General features: G+C 37.7%; 2 protein-coding genes across 3 annotated transcripts in view; one reads left to right on the plus strand and one right to left on the minus strand.

Moving 5' to 3' along the window:
- Positions 1-1,744: 1,744 nt before the first annotated feature.
- On the minus strand, positions 1,745-8,014 carry LOC107099087. Of its 2 annotated transcripts, XM_015397071.1 has the most exons (13): positions 7,790-8,013; positions 7,542-7,692; positions 6,477-6,594; positions 6,326-6,377; positions 5,954-6,042; positions 5,591-5,715; positions 5,330-5,496; positions 5,184-5,253; positions 5,068-5,101; positions 4,847-4,874; positions 4,650-4,744; positions 2,278-2,929; positions 1,745-2,062 (listed from the first exon to the last, which is right to left on the minus strand). In XM_015397071.1, the coding sequence occupies exons 6-13, from the start codon at positions 5,686-5,688 to the stop codon at positions 1,866-1,868; spliced, it is 1,341 nt and encodes a 446-aa protein (XP_015252557.1). In that variant the 5' UTR covers positions 5,689-5,715; positions 5,954-6,042; positions 6,326-6,377; positions 6,477-6,594; positions 7,542-7,692; positions 7,790-8,013; the 3' UTR covers positions 1,745-1,865. The 2 variants fall into 2 exon arrangements, with proteins under 2 accessions (XP_015252557.1, XP_015252549.1); XM_015397063.1 differs by having other exon boundaries at positions 5,954-6,377; positions 7,790-8,014.
- Positions 8,015-10,811: 2,797 nt separating this feature from the next.
- Positions 10,812-15,606, plus strand: part of LOC107099036 (ATP-binding cassette sub-family D member 2-like) — an 18,208-nt gene continuing 13,413 nt past the window's right edge. Inside the window, exons 1-3 of the mRNA XM_015396971.1 lie at positions 10,812-11,753; positions 13,014-13,194; positions 13,273-13,394. Of these exons, the coding sequence (XP_015252457.1) occupies positions 10,812-11,753; positions 13,014-13,194; positions 13,273-13,394 (1,245 nt within the window). The remainder of the gene's footprint in view (positions 11,754-13,013; positions 13,195-13,272; positions 13,395-15,606) is intronic.

Genomic DNA, 15,606 nt, shown 5'->3' on the forward strand with positions numbered 1-15,606 from the left:
GCTTTAATGTATTTTTGGCAATGTTTTGTATCAACCGGTGTGTAGTTACTGCTTTGCTCTCAACTTCAGGAAGAGGTCCCTTTGTAGCAAAAACCATGGAAGTAAAAATGAATAAGAATAAAACTGTGTAACAATAACTCATCAATAAAGTAAATATGCCGAAAAGACGGGTTCCCGAAGGCAGATCCAGCATAATTCACGTCTCTATTAAAATATATCTGTTTTAATAAAGATGACCATGAACTCCCATGCTGAATTAATTGTCACTATAAATTCAGGATTTATTTATCAAACTGACACCAGTATGCATATAAAAACCAGGGGGGATTTATACAAGAGAAGGTAATATTTCAAACAATGTTAAAAAGCAGGAGAGTAGCGCCCTCATGTGGTAAAACATTTAACCAAAAAAGTGATTTAAGGACAGATGTCAGTGAAAAGAGGGGAGTTTCCTGCAGCCAATCACTAAACCTCACAGTTTTTGCTTTATGTGAAGAGAAAGGTGCCACCTCTAGTCACACTGCTGGAAAAAGGTATAAAGTGCCATCAGAAGTGTTCATCGTCCATTTTTTCCTATTATAAGGATAATGTGTTTTATTGGAATCTTATGTGACTGAACAAAAAGAAAAGTAGCCTAAAGAAAAGCATCACCACAGCATAATGGTGCCATCACCATGTATTATGTGAAGGCTCAGTGTTATCTGTCTATGACTTTGACTATTCACTTCAAATCAGATCAACATGCTTGCTTTGTGCTCTAGATTATTCCTTTATTTTCAAGCTATGGACTTCTTTTTTTATACCAGTCTACCTTAATGACCTAATAAAATACAGTACTTTAGAGTTGAAACAATTAATTAATCCTTATTAATTACTAATTGAAAAAATCATCAACTTATTTAATAATCACTTAATCGGTAACTGGAATATAGACTCTAAAACAGGCCATTAGCAGACAGAGCAACTCATTTAGTGCAGTAATTATACCTAAACATTTTGCATTTAAGATGAAAAAAAAATTTTAATCTAACGAGAACACCTTCAGTGAAAAAGTTTTAGTTTCACCTGGTTTAATTTCGTAAAAAACCTTCTTTAAGGAACCTTTGGCTATCCTATTCTTAATCAATCCAAAAAAATAATCGACAAATTAATTGAGTTGCAAACTAATCGTTAGTAGCAGCCCTAAAATACATTCAGGTTTCGCTTTAAAAATAAAATAAAAAAGGATCAAGGAGAATGAATACTTTTCAAAGGCACTGTATACATGGCATCTTTAAAGATATTTGACATGTAGAGCGCCTGTGATGTGTAGTAGTAGGCTAAAAACCTCCCTAAGCTGTATTGAAACCACACAAACTAATTTTGTACATATATTGCACCACAGAGGATGTGTTGATACGATATTAAACTCATTGTGTACCTCAAATATGATGTCCATATAGGATACAGTGATGTTAAGCCCTCTACATCCAGATGTTTTAACACCTTTCTGTGGCAGAAGCCATGTAATGTGTACTTCTGGTAAAATTGGTTGCTTTTTTTTTTTTTTTTTCTTATGTGATCTAGTTACATGGTTCTATCTTATTGGGTAATAAGCACCCAGATAAAAAAAAATAAATAAATCTCTGTATATTTGATTATTGTTCAAGATGTAAATGTTTTGCTAGAGTTTATATTATATAAGGATGAAAATCTCCATGCAGTTGGATGTAAATGAAGACCGAAATAAACTCGACAGTCCAAGTGAAAGCTTTTTGTTTTATTATATAACATATACTTGATACAGTTAATTAAATTATGCTTCTTTCAGCTAGAACAATGAATACTTCATGTCTGGTTTCCTATATCTGCCTCCTTTCCTTCCATCACTCCTGATCATTCCTCCTCTGCTTCATTAGGAGTAAAACGTCGGCTATTTCTCGAAGCGTCTCCTCCTCCTCTGAGAGTGTGTGACCTCTGCCGGCAGATGTGACCTCCTCTCTTCCCCCGTCGAACACCTCTCTTACCAAAGGGTTGTTTTCATCTGGCCCAGTCCGCTCTCTCATTCCCCCGTTTTCCTCTCCTATGTGCGAAACATGAGGGCAGTACAGCTTTTAACGAAGTAGCAGGACTTTAATATCAAATGCACAAAGCTGATAAAAGATTCTCACATTTTTATTACTTGTTTGGTACTATTTCTACATACATATGCAGGAAACATTTAGGATCTAATGGCAAGAAGTGAGATAAAAAACTTCAGGATGTATGTAAATATATGGTTCCAACTCTGAGTAATACCTTTTAGGCTCCAAATACCAAGTACAGGTTTGATGAGTCTCTTTTCTGCAGTGACATTGTTGAAAGCCACGCCTCCTGAGGCATTCTTTGGTTTCTTCCAGCTCAAAAGAGCCACTCCATCTTTACTTCCTGGCCCTTTTGATGAAGCTCTGAGTGTCTGTGGCCCCACTTCGGACTCCCTCTCATTTGCTGGGAACTGTTGAGACGCATCCACAGCTGGTCGAAGCAAAGGGAAGCCAGAGGCTCTGGTCTTTGTGTTTTCAACAAAGCTGCACTGGGTTGAAGCATCCCGAGTATCAGCTGTGCTGGTGTAGGCTGTCTGAGTCCCTACGTCTTGACTCTCGCTGCACATTTTCTTACATCTACATATTTCTGAGCTCTGAGTTTCAGCTATAGGGCGAGGAGATGAAAACGGAGCATTGAAGGTCCCTGTCTGCTGGCCTCCAGAGGCTGTATCTGTGATGGCCTCATTCAGCATCATGTTTGGGGTTCCTCTGACATTCGTTTTGGATCTCATTAGTGGGGTGAGAGGCTGCTGCTGCGGGGAGAGGACTGTAATTCTCTGTGAGGCTGATTTACGACCATCAGAACAGCAGGCTTCATCCGAATAAAAAGCAGGTTCTTGGGGACATGACTCGCAGTAGGGTTCATCCTAAATAACATAGGAGTAAAGAACAGTGTTAATAATAGGCTGTTACTAATGTAAAATAAACAAGTTTGTTCAACAATCCGTTAGGAGGTCCTGGAATTTTATTTAACGCTGTGAGTCTTTTAGCAGTTCAGTTCCACGCAAACACGCAGAACCAGTTATGTCTGATATAATATATCTGATGAAATTGTTTTATAAACTAACTTTTTTATAAAGCATTTTAAATGCCACTATAAGCATATTTAATTAATTTTAATGCCAATTAAGGCCTTCATTTAAAAAATAATAATTTAATGACTTTTAATAATTTTTAATGACCCGTGGAAACCCTTTAAAAGTGTTTAGGCCAGAACACACCGAATCCATTTTTGCCTCCGATCTGAAAGCAAATTGGAAGAGGTCGTAGCATTTAGCGCTCATTAAAAAAGTCAATTAGGATGATCCCACCCAACCGGATTTTACGCAAAGGGGGGGCTGCGTAAGTCCGACTGAGATGGACCCCAAGTCTATTTTCGTCAGACTAAAAGAACACTTCAGCAGTAATTTAATGGGTCTGACAGGAAGAGCGACGCAGTTACAGAGTAAAACACATCAACTTTGGGGGAAAATACAAAATAAAATCTGTTAATCAGACGGAGAACGAGTCAGTTTTGGAGTGGCACAGAGCAGACACAGCAAGCAGGACAGGCTCATGCAAAAACAATCAATGAAACATTTTTAAGAGATACTTTATCTATGATAGGAGTTAAGGAGGACTAAAAATGGATAGTGATCCTCTTTAATCCTCACAAAAAACTATATAAAGAGGGTTAGATAATGCAGGTAAGCGCGGTGTATCTCTCTCACCTCTTGAAAGAGAAGAAGAAAAACTTCCCTGATTTCTCTCTGAGAATCACCTCTCTTTGCCTCAGTCTGCATATAAAATGCCCCACAGTGTTTATTACTGTTTTCTTTTCTTTAGTCTTAGATCTCATTATATTTTTAATACATGAAAATTTTGTACCTGTTCTGGTTTGAGATGCTGCACAGACTCACCTTGCTTTATAAAATGCACCGCTGTTTTTGAATTTATTTTATGACTTTTCATAATCTGTCCACGTCAAATGTGGGAAAAAATTTTCATTTGTGTATAGCACAGAGACAGAAAAAAAAAAAAACATATCTGTACAGATCTTCTCACCCTGCCTAGCCATAGCCTCTCTTTATGGAGTCAGTGTGTTCTGAGGCCAGAACTGGTGTGTTCTGGCCTTTTGTCTGCCAATGCCCTGATCCTACCTGTGATTTTAAGCAAACCGCGCATAACAATCTTGTAGGCAAAAAGACTTGCAATAGTCCTTAACAAGACAAAAACACACAGAATGAGCCCATTAACCTACATCACATAGTTAAAGGTCTAGAGACTTGATGATGAATCACAAGAGGCTCCAAATAATTCAAAGTCTTTAGAGGAGAATTTCATTGATTTGTGTAAAACCTCTTTAACCCAATATGTATGAGGTGAGAGTAGAGCCTCTTTTCACTATTTTCACCAACTATCCAGGTTTAACACAATCCATGACTATATAAAAGATTTTCATCCAAACTAAGGGATAGAAGCAATCCTTTTAGGAATTAGCACATTCCAGTTCAAGCTATGAATACTATGAGAGTGAAAAAAGAGGGACATCCACACTGATAGTAATTCAGGAAATTGGCGAAGGTTTACAAATGCAAATGAACTTACATCATTGGAGTCTGAACTGGGGTAACCTCCTCTGCATGAGCAACTTGGCGAATATTCAAAGCTTTCCAAAAGCCCAGCATTCTCTCCCAGACATGCTGTGGGTTTTAAACACACGGCTATTCAGTTCAGGGAGCTTTTTCACTTCCAACATATACACACAATGACTGAGCTCCCTACTTGATGTTCACAAAACTTACAGGAATGTGTGTCACTGCAGTGGAAAAGCTGAGAAAGAAACAGAGAAATATCTAAAACAGTAAACCCGTCAAATGCTCCAATTTGAAGAAAATAACAGCAACAAAAAAGCTGTGTAAAAATGTCACTTTGGACATTTTATCCTCTGCTGGTTTAATAGAACAGTTGCAGGCACAGATTCCAACACTAGGTGGAGACAAACTGTTAAGATTAGAGGTCTTACCTCCATTCCAGAGGCCTGAGGATTGGGCACAGTTCTGACAGAAAAAAAAAAAGGGAAAAAAAATAAAAATGACACAAAGAAAAACTCAATAAATACATTAAATTATAGACTCCTACTGAGGGGATGGAGGTCTCACTGATGATTCCTCTCTGAGATATTGCATTCCTGCATCCCCAAAGGGAGCACCTGAGATAACACATCAAAAATTAAGCAAAGTAAAGAGATCACAGTGTTTTTGGTAAGGTTTTAGGAGTTTTTTAACTTTCTCTCCCATGCTTATCCTCATTAAACATTGGGAAGTCTTCCTCTTCAAACAGATGGAGGGGTTCAGAATGGCTTCTTGGAAATTCCAGCGTGGGCTGTTCAGGCTTCCGCTGATTCAGAATAAAGGGACCCGAATGTTCACCATAACTTCCTGCTTCAGTTTTACTGTAAAATAAAAAAATACATAGAAATGATCTTAATTCAAAAAAAAAAAAAAATAATTAAATAAAATCTCCTGAATTGTGTTTTCCTTCCTCACTCTGGTTTTGGGCTTCCAAATAGGAATTGGGATGTGGGGGTTCCCAACTGGAAAGGGGGAGGGTTGGATCGGACAGACCAGGATATGGGATCCGTCATACTTCTGGGCTGGGAGAAGGGCTGAAACTACAACAGCAGCAAACCCACTTAAACACTCATTTAAACTAAGATTGACAGGCTTTGTTTTATCAGCACAGGTTCCATCATTAATAACTAAACTAACTAAAGACATTTTCAGGATTCCTAAAGAACTTTTAAGCAAAAATTTTCACATGCCTGTGCAGTATGACAAATATAACAAAACAAAAAAAGCAATGCTACAGTGTTATGAACAATCAGTGCTCTATTCTTCTTTTTTGCTTACCTCAGCTTGTGGCAAAGTTGATGTGTCCCACTGTGGAGGTGAATAGTGAGGAAGAGGCTGTGTCTGGGCCTGTTTTTGCAGGAAAAATCCTGGAAGAACCAGCTTTTCATCAGTCATTACGCCAAATGCGTTCATTTACTGTCTAAATGTACACAGAAAATTGCTTCATGACTGTTTGTTTGGTCAAACCGTGGCCTGAAGGGGAGATGGACAGTGGTGGGTCATTTATGGATGGCAGGTACTCAGATGCACAGTTCTCTGAAAATACTGACTCCAATACTGGTGATAACTTGTGATTGTTTGAGAAAGAAGCTTATTACTTTGTTAAAAAAATAAAATAATGTATTAAACTTTACGAAAGCAGTAACTGACCTGTCTATGTTTGATCCTCTGTGGACTCGTTTGTTCCCTGATCTCTTTAACACTAGTTTAAAACAGACAAGAAGTCAAACAGTTTGCTTTGTGCAAATAATCAAAAGGCTTCGATGTTCCTGCCCTGTGGTGTGGATTTCACCAGCTTCACCTGCTCTGAGCTGCTCCCTCCACAAAGTTGAGACGGGATGGAGAACAAGGGCTCATTGGAAGAACAATCTTATGCCTGGATCCTTTAGACTTGCCAAATGTGGCTACTTTTGGAGGTTCTGGGGGAAACAATGGAAAACCACTTTGTATTTCATTAAATACTACTTAGATTAAATGTTTTAAATTGAAAAAGGCTTTTTTCTCTTAGACCATTACAGACAGGCCCATCATGTTCACTATTTTTTTCTTCTTCTAATTTTACACTTAAAAAAAAACTGAAACATGCAGGCTGACATTAATTTATTAAGATTAAAGCATTTTTTTCAGGACACGATTGGCATAAAACTAATTAAAGCATTTGTAAAGCCTTAAAGCACTATGCTCCATATAATAGTGGTTTGGAAAAGCTATCCTGCCCTGGCTGATGTAATATGACTGTAGGGTTGCAACTAATGGTTATTTTGCAAATTGATTAATCTGTTGATTATTTTTTGAATTAACAGATTAATAATCAGACAGCAAAAGGTTCCTTAAAGAAGACTTTTCAAAAAATTAAACCAGGTGAAACTAAAACGATTCCACATGAGGAGTTCTAGATAGAGCATATTGACAGAAAAAAAAGATTTTTATCTTAGATCCAAAATGTTTACATATTGTTTTTAACAATTTTGGTACAATTTTTGCTCAAGGATTAGTTGATTTGTCAGCTAAAGGTACATTTTAGAGTATCTAAACTCCAGTTAACGATTAATCTATTACTAAATTAGTTGATGATTATTTCAATAATCAATTAATCCATTTAATTGATTCAGTCCTAATTGACTGTAAACATTACAAAGATAAAAACAAAATAGAAGGTCCTGGGCTGGGTTAAAGCTCCTCTTGATTTCAATAAAATGCACTAAGATATTCTACATTTACTATGTAAAACTTGTTATTTTTGCTTATTTAAAAGCAATAAACTAATTTCCAGAGACAAAAAGCATCATGAGGGAATTTCCTGATACATACTCTAATATTTAACATGATTTCCATTTTTTTCATGGCTGTTTGATTGTAACTTTACCTTGATTAGTTTTTGTGGAAGCTATCTGGTTGACAACAAACAAGGTAAGAAGGTCTGTGCTCCCATTGCTGATGTCTCCTGCAGAGCTAGCAGGAGGAGCTACTCCCAGCTTCTGTAGTTTTTGCTGCAGCTTTTTCTTCGCAAAAAACTCCTTTGACATAAAAGGAAAATAATAAATTACACCAAAGAGCGGCTGATTTATGAGCAATTAGTAAAAACCATCAATTAATTTAAAATACATGTCTTACCTTTTGCTTTTTTGCATCATTCTTCATCATCAACCGATTCCTAAAAGAGAGCAGCCATTTTTGCTAGCTAACATGTACATTTCACGAGCTAACATGTACATTTCAGGACTGCACAGCTGAGAAAAATATTTATTCGACTCTTACCTGGAACCCCCGATCCAATTCATTTCTTTGGCAGTTTCGGTCCGATAAAACTATTTAAAACCAACGTTTAACGGTTAATTTTATGACATATATATTTAGCTAATGAGCTTGTCAACGGTGGGTCGCGAGGCGAAGGCTGCACATATCGCACGCGCCGCTAGGTCAGGAAGCTCCTTTGTTTTTATTGGTTGGAAATGGGCGAATTTACTTTAAATTATTTGTCTTTTACATTTTTTTAACGGCAGTATTTTCTTATTATTAATAAAACTTATTGGTGAAGAATTAAATTAGAGTCGGGATTTGTTGAAACAGTTCAAGGTATATAAACTTTAACTTGAATTTGAAAGAAACCAAGGCTGTTATAGCCATAGATATCTATGGTTATAGCTATGTCATCCATCCATATTATTCTGACCCACTTCCGGTGTTAGGTTACACTAGCAGTAGACCAATAAACGTTGTTTGTGTTTTAATTAGGAAATAACCAGTCGAAATAATTAAAAAGACACTTCATTAAAATGATATGGCTTTTAATAACCTACCTGTCTTAATAATACATAAATTATTAGCAACAGAAATACAGGTTTGCATTAATTAGGTAGCCAACATGGGTTAGTGGGGATTTGTTTACAGATAATACATTGGTTATAGAGGGGGAAAAAAACAACAACAACAAAAAACTTGGGTCAAGAATTATGGAAGAGGATTAGGGGCATTGAAAAAATAAAAATAGAAAATAAGTTATCTGTTTTTTTTTATTATTATTTAATTCAGTTTAATATGGGAAAAAATAATTCACGACGTTTTTCTCAGAATTGTGACTTTAATCTCATAATTCTGACCTTTCCTCAAGATTCTGACTTTTTTCTTAGAATTCTGACTTTAATCTCAGCCCTATGAATTTTTTTCTCAGAATTCTGACTTTAATCTCAGTATTCTGACTTTTTTTATCAGAATTCAGACGTTTTTCTCGGAATTCTGACTTTTCTGAGAATTAAGACGTTTTTCTCAGATACTGACTTCAATCTCATATTATACTGAAATAAAATTAAAAAATCAGTTAACCCTTTTTATTTTTTCAGTGGCCCTAATCCTCTTCCATATGAACTAAATGTGTATAGGAATGTTATTAACGTTTTTCTTTTTTTTTTTTTTTGCCCAAATATTTTTTATTCAATTTTAACATTCTTATTAACACACACTGAACAAAGCACAGTATATAAAAACACATCCAAACATATACCAAATTAAAATTACAGCACTAAAACAGAAAGAACCAAACTATAAATAATAAAATTAAGAATAAAATGCTTCTAAGCATACACTTGACATCAAAATACCTCCGTACTCTTCCAGAAAGGATAAGAATGGATACCATATCTCCTCAAATGTGTTACATTTACTATTCACTATATAAGTCATTTTTTCCATGGCCATGTTAGTTACCATTTCTTTCGGGCAGTCATTTACATGCGGTGCTTGGACTTTTTACAAAACGAAGCTATAAGACGCTTGGCTTATAAGAAACACATGTCAAGGAAAATTAATTCCTTCTTCTCAAAGGCATTTCAGGAGGATATAAGTGCAAAACAACTGTGTTTGCTGATAATGGTAGATTAATACTTGTCATTTTATTGATTATATCCCTCACCCCTTTCCAGAAAAACATTATATGTTCACACTCTCATATGCAATGATAAAAATCACCTTTGAATGTGTTGCATTTTGTGCAGGTATCAGGAAGTTTTATTATACTTGTGTAGAATAGCTGGAGTTATGTAAGTCCGCATCAACCATTTATATTGCAATAATTTCAGTCGTACACTTATTGTTTGTGTCTGAGCTTCCTTACATGCCTCTGTCCAATCACTCTCACATAGATCTTCTTCTAAGATCTGTCTTAGAAGACAGGCTTTTAATTTATTAACTGCCGATTCTTTTGATTCTGATGCTATAATTCTGTATAGGTGCCACATTAAACCTCTTGCATAGCAGTCTTTTACCATTTCTGTCTCTAACCTGTTTAGTACTGGCATGTCTAAAGAATTCCTTTGAGCTACAAAAATAAAGTTTCTTATTTGTAAATATTTAAAGAAGTGCTTTGTAAAGGGATTATGTAAATACTTTAAATTTAGAGTATAAAGATAAAGTTTTAACAGCCTTTTTGTTATTGGAAGTGGACAATGTAGACCAGCTCCTGGTTATTAAACAATATTGTTTTATTTATTTTTTTTATCTAGAAAACATACATGATTAAAAACACTTTTAAGACAGTTTATATCTTAAGTTAAATTAACTATAAAAATATATCATGACTAGTTGTTATAACAAATTTTTAAATTTAATATATCTACTTTTATTCAGTAACTTTTTGTTTATTTATTCATTAATTTATTACTTTTTGCTAAAACCCCTTGAATTTGTACCTCTTTCTGTACTATAAAGCATTTTCTAATAAAGTTTATACAAAAAAAAAATAAAATAAAAAAAATAACCAGGAGCTTGGGTTTTATTTCCGGAAGCAGATGAACCAATCAAATTAGCGCTGCAGTGTTCTGTAGGGGGGGTGCGACCAATCGGAAAAGATGGCCACAGCAAAGTAGTGATGTCACCGGAAATCATTCTGCTTTTCAGAATAAAACGTCTAGAAGATGTTTAATTTTGGCAGCAGTACCCGGAAATGGATATTTAGCCTCCATCGTCGCACTTGTCGCAGGTGGGAAAGCAGCAGAATGTAACGGTTCCTCTCCTCACATCTTCACGGAACAACCAAAGCCGACCTCTCCGCCTTTAACTACGGCGAGTTGAATCCGTGTTTTTTTCTTTTTCTTTTTTTTTCGGGGGATGGGTGTCGCGCGGACGGCAAACGTTTAAAAAGATGTCCAAGATCCTCGAAGCGGCGGCGAAATGGGACCGAACGGCTGCGGCGAAGAGAGCGCTGATCCTGGCGGCCGCCGCTTACGGCGTTAGGACGCTCTACCCCATCATCTGGAAGCAGCTCTGCGGAAACAAGAAGCCCAAAAGCGACCGGTTATTAGCCTCCCAGCCGGAGAACGGCTCAGCATGTCCGGGGAAAGCTCAGATAGACTCTGCTGGTGACAGGAAAGCATCCCCAGGAGTCAATGCGGAGTTTTTTAAGCAGATCCTGGAACTTGCTAAAATCCTCTTCCCCAAGCTTGTATCTAAAGAGCTAGGATTGCTGTGTTTGCACTCCGTGGCGCTGATCTCCAGGACATTTCTGTCTATTTACGTGGCAAGCCTGGATGGGAAGATAGTGAAGACGATCGTGGAGAAAAAGCCTCGGCACTTCATCATGCAGCTGATGAAATGGCTCCTCATCGCCATCCCGGCCACGTTCGTCAACAGCGCCATCCGGTACCTGGAGTGCAAGCTGGCTCTGGCCTTCCGCACCCGGCTGGTCAAGCACGCTTACCGGACCTACTTCACCGATCAGACCTATTACAGAGTCAGCAACATGGACGGGAGGCTCGCCAACCCGGATCAGTCTCTCACCGAGGATGTGATGATGTTCTCCCAATCTGTGGCTCATCTCTACTCCAACCTCACCAAACCGATCCTGGATGTGGTGCTGACCTCCTACACGTTGATTCAAACCGCCAGGGCGAGGGGAGCCAGCGCCAGCGGGCCCACCCTGCTGGCTGGCCTGGTGGTCTTTGCCACGGCCAAGGTCCTGCGTGCATGCTCCCCTAAGTTTGGCAAACTGGTGGCAGAGGAGGCACACAGAAAGGGTTACCTGCGCTATGTGCACTCCAGGATCATTGCTAATGCAGAGGAAATAGCTTTTTACAGAGGACACAAGGTAATTTATAAAGGCTTTATACAGCTTTATCACATAAATCCCTTTTAAATGCTGCATTCATCTGAGTATTTCAAATGAGTCTTATGAGTGTGCACCATCCTTGCATGGTGGTGGATGCATCATGCTGTGATGGGGTGCTTTTTATCAGCAAGTACAGAGTGCAGAGTTAAATGCAACATACCACAAGGAGAAAAAATACAGCTGGATGATGAAAAGGCCTGAGATAAGATAAAGGTTCAACTTCTAGAATCCAACCCTGCTATGGAATAGTTTAGGCCAACCTACGGCTCCTTAGACACTACACTTTATCACTTTGGCTAAAAATGATGAAGAGTCGGTTCATTTTTACAATAGATGCATTTTCTCTTTTCTGGTTGCATTGAACAGATGACAAAGATATGTTTTTTAAGCTGGAAAAAGGTTGTTTTTTCAACATGATTTAAAAAAAAAAAATCTAAACTTTTTCTAGATATGTGTGAAAGGTTGGCTGTGAAAGGAAAAAAAAAAAGCTTGTGGAAGCTCAAGTTGAGTTTTATTAGCTAAGCTGAAGTTAAATATTGTTTTAAATTCTCAAAATAGACTGTAATTGATAACATTAGAAATTTTACTTTTATCTTTTTTAAGGGGGACATCTTTTTTTTCTTATGCTGATTATCAGCAACCCGTTAAGTGTGTTTATTCCCTTTTTTTTTTGCATTTTTCCCCTTTATTTTAGAACCTATAGATGATACTGCATAATGTTTGTTTAAAAATGAAAAATCTCTTGTCATGGATCTTTATAAAATGTAGGTTTCTTTTGGTAAAAAATCGTTCTAAATCATTTTATAAGCTGGAATGAAGTGATAAGGGCTCTTTGCATTGTATAGATTGCAGACCCCTGGCTTACCCCTTAACTTATGGGTTAAAGTGGCCTAGTCAAAGCCCAGAGCTAAATCCGGTGAAGAATATTTGGCAACACTTGGAAAAATCTGGGCTCAAAGACAACTTCTATCCAGATTAAATGTCCTGGAGCTGCTTTGCAGAGACAGACTGCGAAAAGCCTGGAGTTGGAGCAAAAGTTATTTGTTTGTAAAATAAGACTAAAAACTGAACAGAGTAGATTATAACTCCAAATAAAAAATAAAATGGATGTAAGGTTTGTAAGTACATTATTATTAAGCTACCTTCCACAGTACTACTTTGAAGTGGTGAGGTGTTTTAGATCGGACAAAACGTATGTGCTGAATCCCTCTTCTCCGCCATGATGGATTGGTCCTGCAGGTGGAGATGTGTCAGCTCCAGAAGTGCTACCAAGCTCTGGCCGATCAGATGAACCTCATCCTCTCCAAGCGTCTCTGGTACATCATGATCGAGCAGTTCCTCATGAAGTACGTTTGGAGCGGCAGCGGGCTCGTCATGGTGGCCGTGCCCATCATCACCGCCACCGGCTTCGCCGACAACGGTGAGAACTAGCTACCTTCTTCCCCTTTAAACATCATTTAAGGGGAAAACTCACCATTATGGCTTTATCTGTCTGCAGAAACAGCATCCGGACAGGCGCACATGATGGTGAGCGAGAGAACGGAGGCATTCACCACCGCCCGCAACCTTTTGGCCTCTGGAGCCGATGCAATCGAGAGGATCATGTCCTCCTATAAAGAGGTTTGGGCAATCATGCTTTTATTTTATAATGATGAGCAAAAAACAGGATTAACAAAGTTGGTCTAGGAGAAAATAAGTCTCAACCATTTAGCATTTGCATAACTCCTACATAATTTAGTAATTAGTTTTATCGACTCTTATAGACGATACTACAGCATGGGTGACGTTAAAAGGTTCTTAAAGCGTGTTTCTGTGGTGGCGAGGAGGAATTGAAACTAGCTGTAGTGGCGTGTTTTCAGCTTCCTTATCTCTGTCGCCTTCTCTCAGATGCTCCCATCGTGCCACATCCCTCCTACCTGAGTGTGAACACAGAAGCACAGGCGTAAGATAAAAGCAGCTGCTGTGCGTTTTCTCAATTAAAAACAGCTCGTTTTATCGGGTTATAAATGGTATACATTAGAAGAAGAGTGACATCTTTTACACGTAGGAGTAAAAACAATTGATAGATATGTGTTATTGAAATGAACCTGCAAAAGCAACTGCAATAATAGAGATTATATAATCCTAATTCATCAGAATGTCACACAGATATGGCTGGGCTTTCAAAAATTGCAGTTTTTTATTCTTTTTTCAAGATATCTCTTACATTGTTTTAGATCTTGAAATCCCCAACCTTCTCCTTTTTTATCCAAAGACATTTTTTAATCAGCAAGAATTGTATCAAGATGAATACTTGCTGTTTTAGCTCAGGAATTTGAGGTTGTAACTCATTTACAAAACAGAGTTGCAAACTTAAAAGAACACTTTGTTTTTGTTCTGTGTTTCTTCCTTTTAGGGCAAAATAATCTAGTTCTCGTTGTCCTTTCCACTTTTAGGCTTTAGGAAAGAATTTAAATACCAAATAATACTCTGATTGTAGTCATTAAACCTCAGTCATTGAGTCAAATGCTAAAAAAAGGATAAGTAGACAGTTTGAAGAATTTGGGTTCGTTAAGAATAAGTTATAGACGTCTTTTTATTTCACTGAATCAATATTAACTTAAATGAATATTTTAAAGATCCTAAAGAGACAGAAACTGGGGGTAGCTCCCCTCACCGTCTCCTGCAGGTCTCTCCTGGTTGCCATGCTGCCGACGGAGAACAACAATGAAAAGCATCATGCCAGCAACTTTAAAAGTGACACACTGCCAGTGATTAGTCTCATTTCAGTGAAAAGGGTTTCTGTTTGCAAAGCAGGTTATAGGAGCTTTCATTTAATTTCTTTTCTCACAGCTTGTTTGGCAGATGCAGAGCTCCCGTTTGAATTTTTGTTTACTTTGTCAGCCTTTTACATTCAATTGTTTTTTATTACCATCAACTTATTCACAAATAACTCCATAACTAATAACTAAATGACATATGTTGCAGCAGAAGGAGGAAAAAATTCACAGGAAACAGTTTCTGTTTCCAACAGATCAGTGCTGTGTGTGTGTTTCATCGCGTTTCAGATCCCTTCCCGCTCCAGTCTTTGAGGTTTGATTATTTGTAACATGCAAACGATCCTGCGTATGTGTCATAGCTGAAGCGACGGGCATCAAAATGACCCGGCTATATCTGTGGTCAGCCGTGGGCGCATTCAGAGCTCCTTCTCTCAGGCTTAGCTTCGCTTTGAATAATCCACCATCTGTTGATCTTTCAACCCTCTTACTTTCTCTCCCGTCCCGCCAGACTTTACTTCAGCCTTTCAGCAAACTCAATGGGATGATTTCTTTTATTTATTTGCATTTAACAAAACGGAGCCCAATCATTTTAAATCAAGGCAGTCTGTTGTAGAGAAATCCTGCATGAGGAGATTGTTTGTAAAGAAATATCTCTTTAGCTGGACAGAGAATCAGCCGTCTAGGTGTGAACTGTTATGTGTAAACCTTGAAGAACTTTCCAGTGTTTGTTGTTGCTGCTAGTGCCTATGGACACGTTTATTAGGCAGGCAGGAGTACTGATCTAGAAAAGCACATATATCTCTTATTTATTGGCAGAATACAAGGTTTTGATCATTTATTTAAGTAAAAGAATAAATCTATGTTCTGATTGGAGTTGCAATAGGTTGCAACCAGGCAGTTTACTTCCCTCTTTTATTTGTAAAAGACCATAGAATAAAAAAAAAAGATCTAAATAATCACAGACAGTGGCTAGAGGATTGGAGTATCGGCGGCTAGGGCGAACCTCTGCAGAAAGGAAGGCAGGTTAGTGACCACGTAAACCTAATGGAGGAAGATTATGAACTCGAGGCACT

This window comes from Cyprinodon variegatus, unplaced genomic scaffold (genome assembly GCF_000732505.1).
Source record: "Cyprinodon variegatus isolate N-32 unplaced genomic scaffold, C_variegatus-1.0 Scaffold28, whole genome shotgun sequence".
Lineage (NCBI taxonomy): Eukaryota > Metazoa > Chordata > Actinopteri > Cyprinodontiformes > Cyprinodontidae > Cyprinodon > Cyprinodon variegatus.

What these genes read in the sequence shown, in the direction of transcription:
- LOC107099087 (XM_015397063.1), bottom strand. Translation starts at nt 6,088, where the DNA reads ATGAACGCATTTGGCGTAATGACTGATGAAAAGCTGGTTCTTCCAGGA. An exon ending in GTGAGACCTCCATCCCCTCA is followed by an intron (nt 5,102 to 5,183) that starts GTAGGAGTCTAT and finishes TTTTTCTGTCAG; the next exon opens with AACTGTGCCCAATCCTCAGG. An exon ending in CCAGTTCAGACTCCAATGAT is followed by an intron (nt 2,930 to 4,649) that starts GTAAGTTCATTT and finishes TATGTTATTTAG; the next exon opens with GATGAACCCTACTGCGAGTC.